This window comes from Sciurus carolinensis, chromosome 11, assembly GCF_902686445.1.
Source record: "Sciurus carolinensis chromosome 11, mSciCar1.2, whole genome shotgun sequence".
Taxonomy (NCBI): Eukaryota; Metazoa; Chordata; class Mammalia; order Rodentia; family Sciuridae; genus Sciurus; species Sciurus carolinensis.
The window spans coordinates 129,745,139-129,767,428 of NC_062223.1; the positions used below are offsets into that span (position 1 = coordinate 129,745,139).

Below are 22,290 nucleotides of genomic sequence, written 5' to 3' on the forward strand. Positions count from 1 at the left end.
GTAATAGTAACAAAAACGGCATGGTATTGGCACCAAAATAGACAGGTAGATCAATGGTACAGAATAGAGGACACGGACACAAACCCAAATAAATACAATTTTCTCATACTAGACAAAGGTGCCAAAAATATGCAATGGAGAAAAGATAGCTTCTTCAACAAATGGTACTGGGAAAACTGGAAATCCATATGCAACAGAATGAAACTAAACCCCTATCTTTCATACTAGACCTCTTTTTTAAAGTTGACTTTATCCCAGAGTGTTTTTCATTTTTTGTTTTTGCAGTGCTGGGATGGAACCAGCTTCTTACACAAGCTAGGCATGTGCTCCACCATTGAGCTATATCCCCAGCATTTTTAAATTTTATTTAATTTTTTTTTTTTGAGATGGAGTCCTGCTGTATTGCCCAGGCTGGTCTTGAACTCCTGGGCTCAAGTGACCCTCCTGCCTCAGCTTCCCAAGTAGCTGGGACTACAAGTGTGTGTCACTGTGCTCAGCACCCAAAGTACTTTTTGTTTTGTGTGTTCAGTTGAAATCTCAGGAATGCTGTGTGTCAGTCTCATCCCCTTTCCCGGAATAGGGAAAGTTAGTGGCCTGAGTTAGTGGCCCAACTCCCGTCTGGAATTTTTTCCCCTTCCCTTCTAAACTTGAACTGGCCACAGAGTGTGTATGTATGGTTTGGAGTGAGACAGAGAGAGGTGGATAAGTGGGGAGGATCACTTGGGCAGGGGACTGTAAGGTGGGTGGGCACTATAGAAAGCTGGGATGGGGCCCCTTTGTGCACCAAGGTCCCTGTGTCCTGTGGGCCTCCAGAACCTGCCTCCGGCCTTGTCTCAAGCTCGACCCTCTCTCCCTAGTGAGGGCAGCGTCATCGCCTACTACTGGTCGGAGTTCAGCATCCCGCCGTACCTGGAGGAAGAGGTGGAGTGCGCCATAGCCAAGGAGCGAGTGATCTCCTTACCACCCAGAGCTCGGGCGCTACAGTCCTTTGTATTGACCTCGGTGGTGGCCTTCCGTGAGTCTGGGGAAGGCTGGGAATGGGCACATGAAGGCTAGCCTGCAGAGGAGTAGAGTTGGGGGAACCCATGTGCCTGGGATCCACTGCATTGGAGAGAACTCTTGCTGGGCACCTCCCTTACTATAATAAGGAAGCAGGAACAAGGAAATAGATGGTATCAGTAAATATTCTCCTTCTTGTTCTTCAGCCACCGACCCCAGAACAGTCCAGAGGCCCCAGGACAGTGAGTATCATGCTCCTCACCCTCAAAGCAGAGAGAAAGCGGGGTATGGTTAGGTGCCCTTTGAGCTAAGGGGGTCCACAGAAATCATTGCCAATGGCCAGCACATTCCTCCTCTTCTTCCAGTCCCTTCTGAGAAGTCCCCTTCCTTCTCTCTCTCTGGGCTCAGGGCAGCCTTGGAAGTCTCAGAGCGGGGAGGACGAGGCCTGGGGTACACCCCCTCTGGGTCTCTGGGTTGGTCACCCCAGGTCCGTAAAGCCCTGGCCCTTCCCTGTCCCCTCCTTCTCTCCTGCACAGACAAATGCAGTTTTGCTCTGCATGCCCATGGCAAGGAACTGACGCGCTTCACCACGCCTGGCTTCCCCAACAGCCCCTACCCAGCTCGTGCCCGTTGCCAGTGGGCCCTGCGGGGGGATGCTGACTCAGTGCTGAGCCTCACCTTCCGCAGCTTTGACGTTGCACCTTGTGACGGGCAGGGCAGTGACTTGGTTATGGTGTATGACACCCTGAGCCCTGTGGAGCCCCATGCTCTGGCGAGGTGAGTGTCCTGGGGAGCTGGGGTGGGACCACAGGAGCCTGGCAGTTGCTGGGATCACCCATTGAACCAATCGTAGTGTAGCTTTGGGATTCAGTTTATGACTTTTGGCCATAGGCCAAACTTGCAGGCAACAGAGGATAGTTGTGGGGTGCTCCTCAGCACAAGCTCCAGTGGCGGGGGTTGTCGCAGAGGTGATTCCTTAGCTTTGGCAAGGTTAAGGAAGGCTCACTGACTGGCCCCTGGATGCCAAATTCAGCATGAGCAGGATGTGCTTCCTGTAACTGCCAAAGGAAAGGTACGACTTGCTGTGGAAAAATGTAGGTCTTATTATTAATCAGGTGTAGTGCAACCCACAGATGAGGAGGCCACCACCATTACAGACAGTTTACTGCAGTTCTCCAGAGGAGGGGCTGCTGTAGGGCTTGGCAGAGCATGCAGGGCCATATGGTAGAGCCCCAGGACTGCTCAGGAAGCGGAGGGAGAGAGGATCCACTGTGGGGACAGCCTTTATTGTGGTTTACATGGGAAAGGACAAGTGCAGGGTGAACAGGCTTAGGACTGGCTGGTTTCAGTCATTACAGCAGGCTCTGGAGCATAGGTCTGTCCCTTGCTGTCTGGTACCTGGCCTAGCCCCCAACTCTGAGACTTCCACGGCTGGGCTTGCCCTAATCACCCCAGGGCTAGATACCAGACATCAAGGGACAGTCCTGTGCTACAGAGCTTGCTGTCATGACTGAAACCAGCCAATCCTAAGCCTCTTCACTCTGCTCTCTTCCTTTCCCATGTAAGCCTTCAATAAAGACTTTGCCCACAGTTCCTCTTCACTTCCTCTGCCTCCTGAGTAGTATATGGGAGTCTGATCGTGTGTGGGGTCTGCATAGGAAAAGCACCCTAACCAGCAAGTCTTTCACTATTTCTAGGATTGGCAGCTCTGGGAAGGCAGTCTTTCCAGGGTTCGTAAAAACCCCTGATGTCAAAGTGTCAGAATTACAGAAAGTAATCAGGCGCGGTGCCACAGGCCTGTAATCCCAGCTACTCAGGAGGTTAAGGCAGCAGGGTCTCAAGCTTGAGGTCAGTCTGGGCAACTTAGCAAGACCCTGTCTCAAAAATGAAAAATGGGACTGGGGCTGTAGCTCAGTGGTAGAGTGCTTGCCTCACATGTGTAAAGCACCGGGTTCGAACCTCAGCACCGCATAAAAATAAACACATAAAAAGATATTGTGTCCATTTACAATCAAAAAAAAATTTTAAAAAACAAAAAAAGAAAAGGGATAGAGATGAAGTTCAGTGGTAGAGTCCCCCTGGGTTTAATCCCCATTATCGGGGGAAAAAAAGAATTACAGATAATAAAAGGGCATGAGTAATATACTTGCTGAGGGGGCAGGCATCAGGGTGCGTGCCCCAACTGGCCCCATGTCAGGTTGGAGCCCACTTCTCACACCTGAAAGAGGTGCTGTGGGCGAGGGTGGTCAGGCTAACCTGACACTGGGCCAAGGGCTGCTAGCTCTCTGGAAATGGGCAGGTGTTTCTTGATTAATGACGGGCTAAAATTTAGGCCAAAACCAACATAGAATTATCTTTCTCCACGGCTTAGCAGTCAAGATTTCTACACATCATTTCCCACCTCTGTAATTATTAATTTATGACAAAGAAATACACAACTGCAAGAGGGTAAAAGTAGAAATCAACAAGCAAAAGGAGGATAAAAGTCACCTATTACCTTACCTTACTACCTAAGAGTAGCCTTTTTTTTGTTTTGTTTTTTTTTGGTTGTGGGGTGGTGCTGTGGATTGAACCCAGGGCCTTGTGCTTACAAGGCAAGCACTCTACCAACTGAGCTATCTCCCCAGCCCCTAAGAGTAGTCATTGTTAAGGCTTTTTTTTTTGAACTGAGGGATTGAGCTCAGGGGCACTTAACCACTGAGCCTGTACTTTTGTATTTTATTTAGACACAGGGTCTCAATGAATTGCTTAGGGCCTTGCTAAGTTGCTGAGGTCGGCTTTGAATTCAAGATCCTCCTGCCTCAGCCTCCTGAGCCACTACACTTACAGGCGTACACCACCATGCCCCGCCATTGTTAAGTTTTTGATGTATATTCTCCCACACTTTTTTGACTGTGTATGTATGTGTATGAGTCTTTAGAAATAGGATTATAAGGGCTAGGGATGTAGTTCAGTTGGTAGAGTGCTTGCCTCACAAGCACAAGGCCCTGGGTTCAATACCTAGCACTGCAAAAAAAAAAAAAAAAAGAAAGAAAGAAAGAAATAGGATTATATTGCTGGCCATTGTGGCACAATCTGTAATCCCAGCTTCTCAGGAAACTGAGGCAAGAGGATTAGAAGTTCCAGATCAGACTCAGCAACTTGCAAGATCCTGTCTCAAAACAAAAAAATAAAAGACTGGGATGTAGCTCAGTGGTAGAGCACCCCTGGGTTCAGTCCCCAGTACTGCAAAAAAAAAAAAAAAGAAAAAGAAAAAATAGGATTATAGTATAAATTTGGTTCTTTCTAAATCAGTCAATCTGACTCAAACTGTCATTTCTTTTTTTTTTTTTTTTTTGGTGCCAGGGATTGAACCCAGGGATGGGTATTTTACCACTGAGCCACATCTCAAGCCCTTTTTTATTTTTTATTTTGAGACAAGTTCTCACTAAGTTGCTTAGGGCCTCACTAAATTGCTGAGGCTGGCCTCGCACTTATGATCCTCCTGCCTCAGCCTCCTACGTTGCTGGGATTACAGGCTGACACCACCAAGCCCAGCCCTGTTAGCCCTAACTATCATTTTTAATTGTTGCATAATGTCACATTGTTCAGAGGCAGGATGACATGGTCGTTGGCATCATGGGCTCTGAATGCCTTGAGTTTGAATTCTAACCCTGCCATTTATTTATTTGTTTGCTTATTTTTTGGTACTGGGTATGCAACCCAGGGCTTGTGTATGCTAGGCAAGTGCTCTACCACTGAGTACATCCCCAGCCCCACCCCTGTCACTCGTTAACTGTGGAATCTTGGGTAAATTATGGAACCTGTCTGTGCTTTCTATTTTATTATCTGTGAAATGGGAATAATAGTATTGATTTGATGTGTGAGTTAGCAGATATAAAAGCACTAAGGGGCTGGGACTGGGGCTCAGTGGCAGAGCATTTGCTCAGCATGTGTGAGGTTTGAAAACTGGTACCACAAAATCAGCAACAGCAGCACTGGGAACTATGCCTGACATATTCTTAATTAGGGTTAGTTGTTTTTACTACTAATATTTTAATTTAACACATGATTTACTCAGTGAATCCTCTGCTAGGCATTTCATGTTTCTAAGGTTTTGCTATTTTAAACAAAGATGAAAAGTCTTATCCCTAAGTCCTCACATCATTGATTGTGGTCATGTAAGGATTGTTTGTCTGGGGAAAGACTTACCAGAGGGTCTTTTTGACCCCACCCTTGGCCTTTTGGTCACTTACTTGTCCAGGGTTATAAAAGGGATCCTTGGCACCCCACTGTGTGGAACTGAGCAGAGTGTGTGAGAAGTCTGAATTCTCTCCTCCTAACCTCCTGTCCCTCTGCCCCCACAGGCTCTGTGGCACCTACCCTCCCTCCTACAACCTGACCTTCCTCTCCTCCCAGAATGTCTTGCTTGTCACGCTGATAACCAGCACGGAACGGCGACATCCTGGCTTTGAGGCCACCTTCTTCCAGCTGCCGAAGATGAACAGTAAGGAAGGGCAAAGGGGGCGGGGGGCAGAAAATGCTGGAAGGTGCAGAGAAAGGGATCAGCCTTAGAGGGTGACCTAAGATCAGGAGGCCATAGGCTCATCCTTGTGGCTGGTAAACTGGGCTCCATCAGTGACAGAGGTTTGAAACTTGAGCCAAAGGACACTTTGCTGACCACCTGAGTCAGGAGCCATTTTTAAAGCAGTCAACTTGTGAGCACCTCTCTGGGAAGCATCTGGGTACCCAAGGCAGCTGAGGACCTCAGGTGCTGTCCTTGGGGCACAGAGACTCTCTGCCTGCCTGCCTGGTGGAACTGGTCCTCCACCCGCATGCTTTCTCCCACCTTTGCTCTCAGGCTGTGGAGGCTCCTTACGTGAAGCCCAGGGGACATTTAGCAGCCCCTACTATCCTGGTCACTACCCACCCAACATCGATTGTACATGGAACATTGAGGTAGGTGCTGAATGTGAGAGAGAGGGTTGGAGGAGGGAGGAAGGGAGGGGGATGTCCTAGGAGGGAAATGGTGGAGGAACGCGAGAGAAGACGAGCGCCTTCAACAACAGAAGAGGCCACGTATGCGAAGCCGCACAGGGTTAGGATCTTCCTCTGCTGTATCAAGCAGACCAAGACTCAGGTTCCAGCTTCTCCCTCATTGACAGATTGAGGGTCCTCAGGCCAGTTACTTAACTTCTCTGTGCCTTAGCCTGCTCCTAGGAAAAATGAGGGTTGAGGGTTCTATGTCTTAAAGGGGCTGTCAGGAGGATTTCTGAGAATCTGTATGAAACACAAAGTACTTGTCAAGTGGTAGTGAGCTAAGAGCATCGTGCCCATGGATGCCCCTTACTGTACCATCCTGATCAGCAATCCATCCCTTTTCCTTCTCTGTAAACATTGGGAGGATTTTTCAGCCTTCTTTAGTAATAGAATACCATGTCCTTCCCTTATTAGTGGTTTTGCTTTCTGTGGTTTCAGTTACAGCAGTCTGAAAATATTAATTGGGAAATTCCAGAAATAAGCAATTCACAAGATTTAAATCACACGTTGGTCTGATTAGCATGATTGAATCTCATTCCAACCTGTACCATACTCCTGGGATATGAATCACCCCTTTGTTCAGCATATCCACACTGTATATGCTACCTGCACATTACTTAGTAGCCTTCCTGGTTTTAAGATTGACTGATGTGGTAGCTTTTGTCTTCAAAGAACATTTATTTTACTTAATAATGGCTCTAGAGATACGAATAGTGATAGTGGCCATTCTTATTTGCCAAAGAGAAGCCATAAAGTGCTTCCTTTAGGTGAAAATGTGAATGTTTTTGATTTAATAAGAAGAACAAAATTGTACACGGAGGGTGCTGAGATCTACAGTAAAATCAAATCTTCTGTGAAATTAAGAAGGAAAAATATATTGTTATAATTTTTCTACTTTATTAGTTATTGTTGTTAATCTCTTACTGTGTTTAATTTATAAATTAAACTTCAGCTGGGCGCTGTTGGGCACGCCTGTAATCCTAGTAATCTCAGGAGGCTGAGGCAGGAGTATCACAAGTTCGAGACCAGCCTCAGCAATTTAGCAAGGCATAAGCAACTTAATGAGACCCTGTCCCAAAATAAAAAGGGTTGGGGATATGGGTCAGTTGTAAAGTGCCTCTGGGTTCAATCCCCAGTACCAAGACAAACAAACAAACAAAAAACCAAACATACACATACACGCACTCAAAAAAACTTTGTGTATATATACACAATGAAATACTAGTTAACCATAAAAAAGAATGAATCTTATTGGCAACTTAGATGCAACTGGAGACCATTATGAAGTAAGGCAGGCACAGAAAGACATGAACCACGTGAACTTACTCACTTGGGATTTTTAAAAAGTTAATCTCAACTCCTGCAATCCCACCAATTTGGGAGACTGAGACAGGAGGATCACAAGTTTGATGCCAGCCTCAGCAATTTAGTGAGACTCTAAGCAAATTAGCAAGACCCTGTCTCAAAATTAAAAAGACTGGGAATGTGGCTCAGTGGTTAAATGCCCTGGGTTCATTCCCTGGTACAAAAAAAAAAAAAAAAAAAGATTTCATAGAAGTTGAAATTAGAATAGTGGTTACCAAAGGCTGATGAGTGGGTACTAAGCTACAGTCAGGAGCAAGCAACTCTGGCGTACTCTTGCACAGCATGGTGACTACAGAATACGGTAATGTACTGTACATTTCAAAAAAGCTAGAAGAAAGGATTTTGTGGAAGTTTTCACCATAAAGAAATAATCAGTGTTCAAGGAGATACATATGTTTAACCTGATTGAAATGTTAGTATATACATAGTATATACATGTATCAAACATTATATGATACCCCACTAATATGTAGAATTTTAATGTTTTGTGTATCAGCTTAAAAGAAACCACCAAAAGGCGGGCTGGGGATATAGCTCAGTTGGTGGAGAGCCTGCAAGCACAAGGCCCTGGGTTCAATCCCCAGCACCACCAAAAAAATAAATAAATAAATAAATAAAATTGGGGGCTGGGGAGATAGCTCGGTTGGCAGAGTGCTTGCTTTGTAAGCACAAAGCCCTGGGTTTGATTCCCCAGCACCCCAAAAAAAAAAAAAAAAAAAAAGAAAAAAGCACCTCTAATAGATATGTATTAGAAACAACATGGTATACATAGGTACTGTCCTAGTTGTCAGGCATCCACTGGGGTCCTGGGGAGGCATCCACTGGGGTCCTGGGGCTTGTCGCCTGTGGATAAGAGAACTATTGTAGTGTGTGTCTCTGCCCCAGACTGTTCCATGCCCACCCGCCACCAGCCATTTGATATCCTTGGATTCAGGGAAGAGGAAAAGAACTGAGAGTTAAAGCATTCTCTCTCTAGGTACCCCAAAACAAGAATGTAAAAGTGCGCTTCAAAATCTTCTACTTGGTGGAACCCAACTTGCCGCTGGGCACCTGCCCCAAGGACTACGTGGAGATCAATGGGGAGAAGTGAGCTCATGGGGTTTGGGACCACCAGGCCCTGGTGCTGGAGCGGGGGAGGGCAGGGGTCCTGTGTGTGCCTAGTGCCCTGGCTCTGTGCTGAGCTATCTCTCCGTCACGCTTACGCCTCTCCTCCAGGTACTGTGGAGAGAGGCCCCAGTTTGTTGTTAGCAGCAACAGCAACAAAATCACAGTTCGCTTCCACTCGGATCAGTCCTACACCGACACGGGGTTCCTAGCTGAATACCTCTCCTATGACTCCAATGACCGTGAGTAAATTTGGCTGGAGCAGGGGCCTGGTTGCTTAGGAGGATTCTCCCAGGGATACCCTGTTTGTTTTATATCTTATCAGATTTTGCTTTTCCTGATTCGAAGATAATAGGGAATGTAAGATGCATAATCATTCTAATAACTTTTTGAGGAAAAAAATTTTATTTCAGATGCAGTTATTATAAAAGGCTGACAGCACATGCAGGCTCACACCAGGCCCTTCAGGGTCACATTGTAGCACGATGTATCTGGAGCCTGAGGACTCTCCTCTCCCGGGTCCATCTGTCCCTTTGGTTCAGCATCACTGTGACTTTGACAATCTGCTTGTCTTTGTAGCTGTTTAGCACTTTTAAGATAAATAGCAGGGCTGGGGATATAGCTCAGTTGGTAGAGTGCTTGCTTTGCAAGCACAAGGCCCTGGGTTCAATCCTCAGGACTGCAAAAAAAAAAAAAAAGAGAGATAAATAGCAAATTTTTGAAGCATGTTAGAAAATACTGTTGGCTGCGTGAATAGCAACTGGTTGATACACATATCAACCTTATCTGATAAGTCTCCCTTATCTGAAATGCTTGGAACCGGAAGTGTTTTGAATTTCAGATTTTGGGTTTTGGAATATTTGCATAAGTGCAATGAGATATTCTGGGGCATATATGTGAAATATAAATGCTAAGTGCTTAAACTAAATTCATTTATATTTCACATATACCTTGTACATGTAGCCTGAAGGTAACATATACTATTTTTGGTGTACCTGTTTTTTGACTATAATTTGTCACATGAGTTCAAGTGTGTCATCATGTAGGTGCTCAAAAATTTGATATTTTGGAGCATTTCTGGATTCGGATTTTAGAGCCGTAGTTTTAAATTTCAAAACTGCTTCATCGAATAACCTCCCAGAAGACATCTTTGCTCTGCTTAGGAATCCACATTTAAGTTAAAATTCAGTTGCATGGGCTGGGGAGATAGCTCAGTTGCTAGAGTGCTTGCCTTGCAAGCACAATGCCCTGAGTTCAATCCCCAGCACCGCGGGAAAAAAAAAAAAAAAAAAAAAAAAAAATCAGTTGCATGATTTACCAAAAGTATAATTAGATGAGCAAGTACCTTTGATCCAAAGACCGACTTGTGACCAAAGCGGATGTGTTCGGGGGCAGTGACAACACTGTCCTCACAACTCTTTCCCCTGCTTGATGACCCCCATTGTCAAACACCTCAGTTTCAGAAACATTGAAGTATGTACAATTTCCTAGCATGAAGGAAATGCGTGATGCCGTTAACCCTTAGGCTAGGACATGTGGTCATCACTTTCTTAGCCACTGCTGCCCCTGTCGTGGTTGAGAGCCTGGTGCTCAGAGGCATGAAGGTACAGCAGCACTTCTAATGCAGCCCCCTCCTCCCACTGTGCCTGGAGCTGCTGGGCTTTAGTCATTGCTGGTCAGGAGGAGCCTGGCCAGCCCTGCCCTGCACTGGCTGCTGCTGTAGGAGCCCCCTTTTCGATAGTGTGGTGGGCCTGGGTGACCCTCAGCCCTCAGTGTCTGCCTGGCTTCCCTCTGTTTGCAGGCTGGGTCTTCCATGTGGCTGTGAGGTTGGCCTTGAGGGAGGGAGGCTGGGACCATAGACTTCAGACCTGCCTTGCTCCCTACAGCATGCCCTGGGATGTTCACATGCAAAACTGGGCGGTGCATCCAGAGGAACCTGCGCTGCGATGGCTGGGCTGACTGCACTGACTACAGTGACGAGTTGTACTGCAGTGAGTCATACTGGGACACCGGGCTGTCCCCTCCTGCCCTCATTGTGTCCCATGGCTCCTGCTGGCTGACCCTCATGGCAGGAAGGCCGAGGTGGTGGAAATTTAGACCCACTCCCCACTGCCCTGCTTCCCTCTGGGTGCAGAGACATCTTGCCCCTTCCCCTCCCCCTGCCACTTGGAACTCTTGGCTTCTGTTGAAGCAGGCATTGGAATGCTTTGAAAGTGCTGAGGTCAGCTTCCTTAGCTAGTGGAGCAGGCATGCCCCAGGCCAGCTCTCCAGATGGGAAGCAGTTCCCTGGCAGCTCTGAGTGCCCAGGCTTCCCCTGGGGAAGTGACGAGGCTGCCACCAAGACAGCCAGGATCACAACTGAGTCTTGCAGCTGATTTCTGCCCCTCACCCCGCTCCAGCATGCAACGCCACCCACCAGTTTAAGTGCAAGAACAACTTCTGCAAGCCCCTGTTCTGGGTCTGTGACAGCGTGAACGACTGCGGAGACAACAGTGACGAGCAAGGGTGCAGTGAGTGCCCTGGGGCAGGTGGCCGTCTGGGCTTCCCTGCAACTGCCCACTTGGCCTGGGCAGGGAGGGCACATCAGGCCATCGTTAAGGACTTGTTCTTCCCCAGGTTGTTCTGCTGGGACCTTCAAGTGTGCCAATGGGAAGTGCCTCCCACAGAGCCAGCGGTGCAATGGGAAGGACGACTGTGGGGACGGGTCTGACGAGATCTCGTGTGACAGTGGTGAGACCTGGCTCTGCCTTCCTACAGAGATGGGGACCTTTCTTCCTAGTGGAGCTGCACTAGGAGCATGATCATGTGCAGTGTGCCCAAAGGTTGATAAATAAACCTGTTAAGTGTGATAAGAAAGAGCATCAATTGGGGGAGAATCTTCTAGAAGGTGGAAAACATGGGTGTGATGAGTGGGGCAGGCCTGGGGGAAGGGTATAGGGTAGATGGATTATGATATGCTTCTGGGGGTTTCTGGCACTTACTCTGGCTTATAGTTATGTGCTGCAGAGGAACTGATTCCCATCTATGTCCTCCTTGAACAGCGAGTGTCGTTGCTTGCACTGAACACACCTATCGCTGCCACAATGGACTCTGCCTGAGCAAGGGCAGCCCTGAGTGTGACGGGAAGAAGGACTGTAGTGACGGCTCAGATGAAGAGGACTGTGGTGAGCAGAGCTTCTGGATATGGTTAGGCAGGTTGTTCACTGTGCAAGGTACCCACAAAAGGGTGTGGCCAAAGTGGGAAATCCTGCCAGCACGTTACTCTCCCAGGTCTGTGCCTGGGTAAGCTAGTGTATCTGCCTGGAGCAAAGATGCTACTCCACAGCCTAGCTCTGGTTCTGGAGAAAGGCCCAGGCAGGCAGCACATTAGTACCTCTGTGGCACAGCTAGGGTGCTGGTGGAGGTGCTGACTGGGGCCTGCTTTGTAGATGTAGCCACTGGCGAGTGGCTTGGAGGGGAGAGATCCCAGCTCCCCTGAGTACCAGATAGGGTTTCTCCCTCACCGACCCACATTTTACCTTGCAGCCTCTGTGTGTCAGCAGCACTGGCCACGGGTTCAGTTTGAACAGAGTCGTTGTTCTGTGTCTTCATGGTAGGCCTCTGCTCTTCCGTCTGAGAGCTGTGCCTTAGCATTCAACAAGAATATCTAGGCAAATGACACCCAAATTGAGTCCAGTGCATTTGTGCAGGATAGGGGAATTGGGAGCATGGGAGTGAGAGGAGGGGAAGGTGGATGACAGAGGCTGCATGAAGCTTAAAGATTCTTCTAGAGACTTCCTCACCCTACCTCAGCTTTAGCACTTTTGTGCAGGCCAGAGGTGATTTTTCCTTCCCCTTGGGGCTGGGTGGCCTCCACCTTGACTTGCCATCTTTGATTCTGTGCTCTCTCTCCAGACTGTGGGCTGAGGTCATTCACCAAACAGGCTCGTGTCGTTGGAGGCACAAATGCAGACCAGGGCGAGTGGCCCTGGCAGGTGAGCCTCCACAGCCAAGGCCAGGGCCATGTGTGTGGGGCTTCACTCATCTCTCCCAACTGGCTGGTCTCTGCAGCCCACTGCTTTATGGATGACAGAGATTTCAGGTAGGTTTCTGGGTATGTGGTGAGGACCCCTGTGCCTATGAGTCATGCCAGGATGGGGTGGCAGATATCCAGGGACAAAGCTCAATAACAGTGCTAATAAAAACTCACTTTTTGTCTGGCGTGGTCCTGTAATCTCAGTAGCTCAGGAGGCTGAGGCAGGAGGATTGTGAGTTCAAAGCCAGCCTCAGCAGATTAGTGAGGCACTTAGTAGCTCAGACCCTCTCTCTAAATAAAATATATTTTTAAAAAAGGACTGGGCGCCTCTAGGTTCAATCCCCCGTATCAAACCAAACAAAAAATACCAAAAAAAAACCCAATTAACTTTTATTTGGTACTCACTCTCAGTCAAACATTCTCTGTACCACCCCTAGCTGGGCAGATCTGTTTATATCTCTGCAGAAACAGACTCAGAGAGATAAGGGCATTTGCTCTAGGTTGCACATCTATGTGGCAGAAGCAAACTTGAGTCCCAGTGTATTAATTCCAAAGCCTGTTTGGTTAATGTCTGTACTGGCTGGTTCCCTGGAATTGGTTAAAATAAGCCTTGGATTTGCATTCCGATTTTGACTTGCAAGTGACCTTGGGCAAGTTACTCAAACTTCCTTGGCCTGGGGTTCTTCATGGATGATATGACACTGTTCTCTAATTAGAGTTGTGAGAAATAAATGTGATATTGTCCCTGGAATACAGTGCTATGCCCATCATATATTAGGTGCAGGCCTGGAAGAAGAGTCACATTGGTATCCCAGGACTAGGTGGGCAGGTGGCAGAGTCTAGGGGACCAGAGAATTAGCAGGGGCTGACTGGGTGTGTGACTGGGGTTATTTGAGTCTTGCTCCTGGCCTGAGCAGGTTGTCTGGCCATTGGTCACAGGAAGGGGACAGCTTGTAGCATGCATAGGAGAGTGGGCCTTCTAGAGGATTGTACCTTCCTGTCAGCTGCATGCGCTTCTGTAGTAGGCAGCTCGGGGGCAGGCAACCCAGGCTGCCATGTAAAACCACCCTTTTACAGAGAGGAGAGATGGGTGCACATCAGGAAGGTGACCAAAGGCACAGGTGTGGGTGATGGAGGTAGCAAATGGCTGGAGGGAGCGGGGCTAGCTCACTTCACCCTGCGCCTCTCCAGATAATTGGTCCTCATCCAGCCCCATCTAGCCTGAGCCTGTTCCCCTTTCTTGTTTTGTTACACTGAACTCCACCCTGGGCAGGAAGGATTTTTTCTTATGGGGTTATGGAAACTTATTTAAGAATTTTTTTAAATAAAGTTTTTATTTCAAATTGCAAAGGTGGTATGGACTTCTCATGTACCCCTTACCCAGGGCCCCTCAACATTAGCATGTGTGTTAATACTAAGAACTCATACTCATTGGTTCCTAGTAACTAAACTCCAGATTTCACTAACCAGGTTTTATGCTAATGTCCCTTTTGTTGAGGGGCCAGACCAGATTAGCACATTGCATTTCCTTGTCCTGTCTCTAGGACAGGAGTTTCTCAGTCCTTTTCCTGCCAGTCCTGAGGCCAAGTGTGCTGTAGAATGTCCTCCTGTGGAGGTTAGTCTAATGCTTTTCTCATAACTGGACTGGGTTAGGGATATTTGGAAAAAAATGTCACATCATATCAGCAGATAAATGACATGTGGTAGTAAGCTTTTTGTCACTGTGACCAAAATACTCAATGAGAACAATTTAGAGAAAGAAAGGTTTATTTTGGCTCAGCATCTCAGAGGATTCAGTCCATGGTTGACTGGCACCAAGGCAAAAACATCATGGCAGAAGGGTGTGGCAGAGGAAAGCTACTCAACTCATGGCAAACCAGGAAGCAGAGAGAGGGCGGGGTGGTGGGGGGTGGGGAGGAAGGAGCTGGGGACAGGGTAAACCTTTCAAGGGCACACCACTAATGACCTACTTCCTTCAGCTTGTTCCACTTCCCAGTAGCCCACACAGTCAGAGCCCTTAGGATCCAGTCATTGCCCAAGCCCCACTTCTGAACCTTCCACATGAGGACCATCCATGCTTTCAACACACGAGCTTCTGGGAGGACAGTCCAGATCCAAACTGTCACATGACATGAGCATGACTTGCCCCTGGTGATGTTGCTCATTATCCTTTGGTTAAGTAGTGCTTGCTAGCTTTCTCGACTACAAAGTCATTATTTTCCTCTGATTTTTGGGTGTGCATTTATTTAGAATTTTTCTGGAAGTAAGTTTGCCTTTTCTCTTTCATTTATTTGCATTTATGTCGACTTGGGTATTTATTTTGTATCTGGGGTTGTAACTCAATAACATGATATTTACTTTGTTGCTCAGATTGTTCCAGAATTGGCCATTGAGCACTCTTTGAGGATGGCTTCTGTGGCCCTTTGACGTGCTCCCATTCTTTCAGTTTTTTGGAGTCTCTTCCTTGCTTTCTGGCACCACCAGGCACTCTAGACTCATCTGATATCTTCTCTGCCCCAGACTTAGAATTAGTCATTTCTGCAAGGAGCCCTTCATCAGGGGATGGGTGGTATTTAGAAACCAAGATCTGGGCACTTCATGACCTCATTGTTATTGCAGCGTCACTATTTCTAGGTCCTTCAGTGGGCCCAGCTAGGAAATAGGTGTGTGTGTGTGTGTGTGTGTGTGTGTGTGTGTGTGCACCAAGAATTCACTGTGGACCTCTGTTTACTGCTTTCTCTTTCTTTGCTTCATCATTTCATTTTTTATTTCTTTTTCCTTCATCTTCTGTTAAATATCTGTCTTATGTCTGCCAATTCATAGTGTAATTTATACATTCAACACCCAGTGTTGTATTAGTGTCTGGAAAACAAGCCTCGCCTCTGTACTTCATAGACTTGCCAGGTTAGGGATAAAGTGTTACAGTTGCTCATACCTTCCTGCACACAAGTGGCGAGTGCTGTGCCAGAACTGTGCGCAGGCTACCTTAGGCCCATAAGGCGATGGGGAGGGTGACTGTGGGGAACGCCATTAAGAGGAGGGGTTTGTGAGCCCAGTGCTGGAATGTGAGGTGTCTGTCAGCAGGACCAGGTGGTGCAGACTTTCCTGACAAAGGGAGTGTTGTGTACAGAGGCAGAGGTGTGAAGCATGCAGGGACCTGGAGTGGAGTTATTCTGCATGCATTTCTGAGTCATCGCCTGCTCCTCAGGCACTGTGGAGAGGTGTTCTAATGCTGTCAGGTATACAAGCTGCCTACATTCAAATGGGGGCCCACACTTTATTAATTGTGTGTCTTAGGCAAATAATTCTTTACCCAAGTCTTTATCTTAGAATGGGACACCCTGCCTTGCAGGGCTGTTTGGTGGACTAAAGGATTTCACGAGTCATCCTGGAGAAGGATGCTTGGTTCTTATAAGCTCTGCCTTCGTGATTACTGTGGGAAGTTTCAATGACTGCATCTCTCTACTCCTGGTGGGTGTGCAGACCTTAAACAACTGGCAGACTGTCAGTCAGCTTTCTGTCACTGTGACAAAAACCCAAGACAATCAGCTTAGAAAAGGGTTGTTTTTGCTCATGGTTTTAGAGGTTCCAATCCATGATTAGGTGGACTCATTGCTTTTAAAAGCCTCTGGTTTGTAGGGGACGCACCCTAATGGCGGCTGCACCCTCGTGGCAACCTCTTCCTCATACGTGGCACTGCCTGATCCACCAACAGTTTACCCGGACTTCTTTGTACTGCCACTCTCCCCCGGAAACTGAAAAATGTGTTCTTACCCAGCAAACTCCTTGATTGGCCTGCTCATCTCCACCCCCTACTGTCAGGGATTGGTTAGCAGCAGTTGCTCGACAGGGAGCAACACTGGTTGAATGGCAACAGCAGAGAGAAAGGGACAGAGCAAAACTATTTACCTTGCTGGGCATGGTGGTGCATGCCTGGCAATCCCAGCAATTTAGGAGGCTGAGACAGGAGGATCACAAGTTCAAAGCCAGTCTCAGGAACTTAGGAGGCCCTAAGCAACTTAGCAAGACCCTGTCTCAAAATAAAAAATAAAAAGGGCTGGGGATGTGACTCAGCGATTAAGTGCTCCTGGGTTCAATCCCCAGTACAACAAAACAAAACAAAACAAAACCTGTTCGCCTTGTAGCTGGGAAGCAAAAGAGAAGAAGAGGAAGGGGCTGGGGTCTCATGATTTCTTTAAGAGCATACCCCCCCCCCCAATGACCTAAAGACCTCTCACTAGGCCCCACCTCTAAAAGGTTCTACCACCTCCCGGTAGTGCCGCTATGGGGACGCTAGTCTTTAGCATATGGACCTTTGGGAGACATTCCAGATCTAAACTATAGCACTGAACTTGATGATGAAATTGAATGCTTTTCTAGTTGAATAATGTTGGCTGTAGGAAAAAGACCACTGTGGCAGGATTAATAGAGAAGGCTTCATGAAAAGGGGTTGGGGCTGTTGGATGACTGGGGCCCAGTTTGGGGGAGAGGAGGTGAAGCAGGGAGGCTGACAAGGGCCTTTCTGTGCTGGGTGCTGGGATAACACAGGGTGCAGATGAAAGGGACTAGGCTAACTCCCTCTCCTCTATCCTACTGCATCATTTTAACGTCCTTTTTTTTTTTTGCGGTACTGGGGATTGAACTCAGGGCTTTGTGCTTGTGAGGCAAGCGCTCTACCAGCTGAGCTATCTACCCAGCCCTCATTTTAACTTCTAAGACCTAACCTACTGCGCATTCCTGAAGTATCCTTTGGCTCACCCTAGATCACGGATTTCCTTGCTGCCTCTCAACACTCTGATCTGCACGGTGCCATCATGGTCTTTCCAGAATCTGATCACATCAACCTCTTGCTTAAATGCTTGGCCTGGCTTGCAGGATAAAGTAGAAACCCCCTTCCAGTGATTGACACAGCCATGTTATCTGTCCCCTGCCCATCTGACCAGCCCCAGTCTCCCCTCCTGTATTATACTTTTACCATATTCAATTTTGCTTCCTAAAAATTTCCCTTACTCACTCTCTCTCTTTTTTTTTTTTTTTTTTTATGGGGAGTACCGGGGATTGAACTCAGGGGCACTTGACACATCCCCAGCCCTATTTTGTGTTTTATTTAGAGACAGGGTCTCACTAGAGTTGCTTAGTGCCTCACTTTTGCTGAAGCTGGCTTTCAACTCTTAATCCTCCTGCCTCAGTCTCCCAAGTGGCTGGGATTACAGGTGTGGGCCACCGGGCCTGGCTCTCTTTTTCTAAATATGCTGCTTTCTGCCCCACCTGCAGACTTTGATCCATCCTATTTGACTTTAGGACTTGATTCATTTCTTCCCTCACTGCCACCCACCCTGTACTCTTCCAGAGCTTTCTACCCCTTTCTCAGCAGGACACTTTTCATGTTGGGTTGTGATTGATGATGTTCATGTCTCTCTCCCCCAATATGCTGTGAACTTGGGGATTAAGTTTAGGGCAATTCCTAGAACATGATAGGTACTCAATACTTACTGAATGAATGAATGACTAGATGGATGGATGAGTATATGGCTAGAATTGAGGATGAAGGGGAAGACTAGCTGGACACAGTGGTGCACACCTCTAATCCCAGGTACTTGGGAAGCTGAGGCAGGAGGATCATGAGTTCAAGACCAGCCCAAACAACTCGGCAAGAGCCTGTCCCAAAATAAATAAATGAATAAATAAATAAATAAAACGGGCTTATGGGAGGGGTACTGGGGATATAGTTCAGTTGGTAGAGTGCTTACCTCAGCACCAAAAAAAAAAAAAAAAAAAAAGTTGGGGTGTGCTGGGATTGTAGCTCAGTGATAGAGCACCTCTGGGTTCAATCCCCCGTAATAAAAAAGAAAAAGAAAAAAAGGAAGGCCAATGAGTGGTGGAGGTTGTTGCCTGCTTGGGAAGTTGAGCCCTGACCTTGTTTGTCTTGGGAATCACTTTAGGTTGTTTAATAAAATGAAAAGGATCTCACAAAAGCAGTTTTTAGGAAATTCTTTTCTAGAGGGTAGAGGCAGAGCCCAGTTTGGAGGGTAGTGAGAGTGTGAGGTTCTGGTGGGCTGGTTGTGAGGCAGAGTGAATAACAAGGAGGTGACGAATGCAGGGGGAGCTGAAGGGGATGATTGAGGGGACCAGTGGGACAAACAGGGATTCAGCAGGGATGAGAGCCGAGAAGGAGGCTCAGCTTGGGGCAGGAATGAGGAGGGGTACCATGGCCAGACAGTTCACCTGTCTCTTGCCTTTCCTGAGAGATTAGAGAAAAAGAAGTAGGTTTTTATGCTTTTCTCTGCAGTTTACATTTTCTATTTTAAAGATCTATTTTTTCCACTTTTTTAATTTTGGAAAATTTTCAGTCCTACAAAATGTTGCAAGTACAGTGAAAGAAAGAAAGAATAAGAAAAGGACTAGAGCAGCGAGCACCTCATACCCTTTCTCTACATTCGCTCGTTGTTGCACTTGACCCCATTTGCTTTATTTTGCTCTTTGCACGTGCACCTATGTCTTGGGGATCCATTTCTGAGTTAAGTGCAGCTGCTGTGACACTTCTTTGCTAAGTACCTTAGCCTGTAACTTTTTTTGCCCCAGATCTGCAATTATCATTTCTCCAAAGAGCCTTGGTTCCTTTTAATGGAGAAGCAGAATCCATGTCCCAGGTGCCCCTGGGGATGGCATTGCTTTGAGGCTGATTTTTTAAAAATCATGAGGTTTTACTGACACTTTGGATCCCATTTCATTTTTGTAACTCTCTTTTCCTGAGGCTGCTGTTGGCTCCCAGCCACCTTTGTGTACTCACTTCTTTGCTCTTGTCCTCCAGTATACATGATATGGTTCCAGAATCACTAACCTGTTCCTCTGCCAACAACCAACCTCGCATTAAGACTCAATATATTTTTCAATTTGTTTTGGTCTCAGAATATATACTACTATTTAAAAAATTGGATTGACTTTTGAGTTACTTCTCCTGTCAAAGATCAGATTTATAAGATCTTTTTTTTTTTTTTTTTTTTTCCTTTTCATTACTAGAAATAGACCCAGAACCTTGACCATGCTAGGCAAGCATTCTATACTGAGCTATATCCCTAGTCTTTTTAATTTTTATTTTGAGACAGGGCTGGCCCTGGACTTGCCATCCTCCTGCCTCAGCCTCTCAAGTCACTGGGATTATAAGCATACATCACTGCAGTCAGCTAAGATACATATTTCTTGATAATCAGATTAAAAATGTATTAAAAGAGGGAATAAAGAGGTCCAGAGAGGTTCAGTGCTTTCTCAGGGTGCTGAGTAGAGTTTTCAGCTTAGGATCAAGGCCAAGTAAGGGCCATTCTCCTCTGTCACCTGCTTCTCAGCAGTTCCCGGTGGCTTTGTGTATGGGGAGCAGATCTCTCCAGTCCTGGAAGGAACTCAGTGTGGTACCAGTGTGTCCTGGGCAGCCTCCCAGCAGTAGTCTCATGGCCACTTCCCCTCCTCTGGACCCTCCCAGGTATTCGGACCCCACTTTGTGGACTGCCTTCCTGGGCCTCCATGATCAGAGCAAGCGCAGCGACTCCGGGGTGCAGGAACACCAGCTCAAGCGCATCATCACCCACCCCTCCTTCAACGACTTCACCTTCGACTACGACATTGCGCTGTTGGAACTGAAGAAGCCTGCTGAGTACAGTTCCGTGGTGCGGCCGATTTGCCTGCCTGACACTTCTCATGTCTTCCCTGTTGGCAAGGCCATCTGGGTCACAGGCTGGGGGCACACCCAGGAGGGAGGTGAGCTTCAGGCTGGGCCCAGGACCTGCAGAGAGCCTCAGGCCTTCTTCTGAGGCTATAGTACCTCTGCATTTGCATCCTTTTTAGTGTCTAGCCTCTGCCTGCTGGCTTCTGGGCCGATGGGTTGCCCTGATTTCTTTTTACCTGGCAGGATGCAGCTGTACAGGGTAGAATGTAAAAGGGGCATGGGATTTGCAGGTTGGGTTCTGCATTAAAGGTCTGGCTATGCTGCTTAACCACCTGAGTGACTTGGGTGAGTTGCTTAAACTCTGACCTTGGGTCTTCATTTGCAGAAAGAAGTGGTACTTAAAGAATATGAGAACATGGGTGTGGATGCACTTTGTCACTTGCAAAGGCCATTTACTGTGGCCTTGGAAATGAGCAGCCTGTCCCTTCTGTGTCTATCTATAGGAGCCAAGCTGTTGGCAAATGTAAAAAAATTTAAAATTCACTATAATATTAATACATCATGTTGCTGAAAATTCGTAGCAGAGAGAGGAAAAAGAGTAAAAACCTGACTTGTAGTTCTCCTGCCCTGACAAAACCACTGTGGCATTTGGTGGCACTTTCTGCCTGCTGCTTTCCTCATACCCCTTACCTTGGTGCATATTTGACTTCATTTCACATGACAGATTTCCAGCATACTGCCTATTTATTCTCTATGATTGGGTAGTATCCCATTGAGAAATGCCATCAGTTACTTAAACATTTGTTAGTTGCTGGCGTTTGGGCTGTTTGCAGAGCTTTGCTGAACTGCCTCCTGTGGGGAGCATCTCCAGTGAGCTTTTCCCACGCAGCATGGCTTGAGGAGGAGCTCCCTGCTTGAGTCAGCCCTGTCCTACCTGCTCTCCAGGCTCTGGTGCGCTGATCCTGCAGAAGGGTGAGATCCGCATCATCAACCAGACGACCTGTGAAGGCCTCATGCCTCAGCAGATCACCCCGCGTATGATGTGTGTGGGCTTCCTCTCCGGGGGCGTGGATGCCTGCCAGGTGTGTGGGCTGCCTGTGGGCGGGTCCTGGGGAGGGGCGGGTCCTGGGAGAGGCGGGGCAAGGCCCTCACACACAGGGCTTTCTCTACTCAGGGTGATTCTGGGGGCCCCTTGTCCAGCGTGGAGGAGGATGGACGAATCTTCCAGGCAGGCGTGGTGAGCTGGGGTGAAGGCTGCGCCCAGAGGAACAAGCCAGGCGTGTACACGAGGCTACCTGTATTTCGGGACTGGATCAAAGAGCAGACTGGGGTGTAGAGGCAGGGGAAGCCCGCCAGTCAACCCAACATGAACGCCTGTGGGGCCATCCCAGCATGCACACCTGCAGACCGAGCACAAGACCTTCTGTTCCCCCAAAACCCAGACTGTGAACTGTATCCTCAGGATTCTAAATCCCCACTGGAGAGCCTGTTGCCTCCCTCAGCCTCCAAAATGGGAACAGAAAGGTGGGGAGGGAAAGGATGGGCAATGCCAGTGGACCAACCAAGCTCAAAAGCTTGAAGACGCAGACTCCCCCTCCAGCCCCAGGCTGGGCTGGAGGCTTTTTCCTGCAGACCTGCTTCCTGTGTCTCTAAGGAGCAGCTTCTGGGACCTCCTCAGTGAAGGTGGTGGCGACTGCAGGCGCTGGACTGTGAGGTCCCAGGGTACACTCCTCTGGAAACCCAAGCCCGAAGGACCCTGGAAACCTGATGAATCTGATTGGAATTGGTTTACCTGCTCCTATTGTGGGCTTCAGTGTGTGTATTTGTGTGTATGAGTAAAACATTTTATTTCTTTTTAGACAAAAAAAAAATTTTTTTTCTGGAATTGACTGAATGTCCTTCCTCTTAAATCCATTGGCAAAAAAACTGGTCTTAAATTCCCCTCAGCACAGATCCTAGTGTCAGATTGAATGGAGGCCACACTACCCTGCTGCCTTCTTTAGGCCAGCAAGGTTCTGTCCTTACACATAGCTTCTCAGAACCAGGGCCTGGTGCCCTGAAGAGGGACAGTGGGTCAGCCAGGGAGTCTGGGGGAGAGGCACATTGTATGGAGCTAGTGTGAGTGTCC

At 47.6% G+C, this 22,290-nt stretch overlaps 1 protein-coding gene across 1 annotated transcript in view; it reads left to right on the plus strand.

Annotated features, from left to right (window-relative positions):
* St14 (ST14 transmembrane serine protease matriptase) overlaps window positions 1–22,047 on the plus strand; it is a 44,318-nt gene extending 22,271 nt beyond the window's left edge. The window contains exons 5-19 of the mRNA XM_047518157.1: window positions 858–1,015; window positions 1,206–1,241; window positions 1,536–1,776; window positions 5,346–5,485; window positions 5,840–5,937; window positions 8,360–8,469; window positions 8,599–8,729; window positions 10,374–10,478; window positions 10,887–10,997; window positions 11,104–11,217; window positions 11,529–11,651; window positions 12,382–12,568; window positions 19,980–20,254; window positions 21,108–21,244; window positions 21,337–22,047. Of these exons, the coding sequence (XP_047374113.1) occupies window positions 858–1,015; window positions 1,206–1,241; window positions 1,536–1,776; window positions 5,346–5,485; window positions 5,840–5,937; window positions 8,360–8,469; window positions 8,599–8,729; window positions 10,374–10,478; window positions 10,887–10,997; window positions 11,104–11,217; window positions 11,529–11,651; window positions 12,382–12,568; window positions 19,980–20,254; window positions 21,108–21,244; window positions 21,337–21,498 (2,128 nt within the window). The 3' untranslated portion in view covers window positions 21,499–22,047. The remainder of the gene's footprint in view (window positions 1–857; window positions 1,016–1,205; window positions 1,242–1,535; window positions 1,777–5,345; window positions 5,486–5,839; window positions 5,938–8,359; window positions 8,470–8,598; window positions 8,730–10,373; window positions 10,479–10,886; window positions 10,998–11,103; window positions 11,218–11,528; window positions 11,652–12,381; window positions 12,569–19,979; window positions 20,255–21,107; window positions 21,245–21,336) is intronic.
* Window positions 22,048–22,290: the final 243 nt, after the last annotated feature.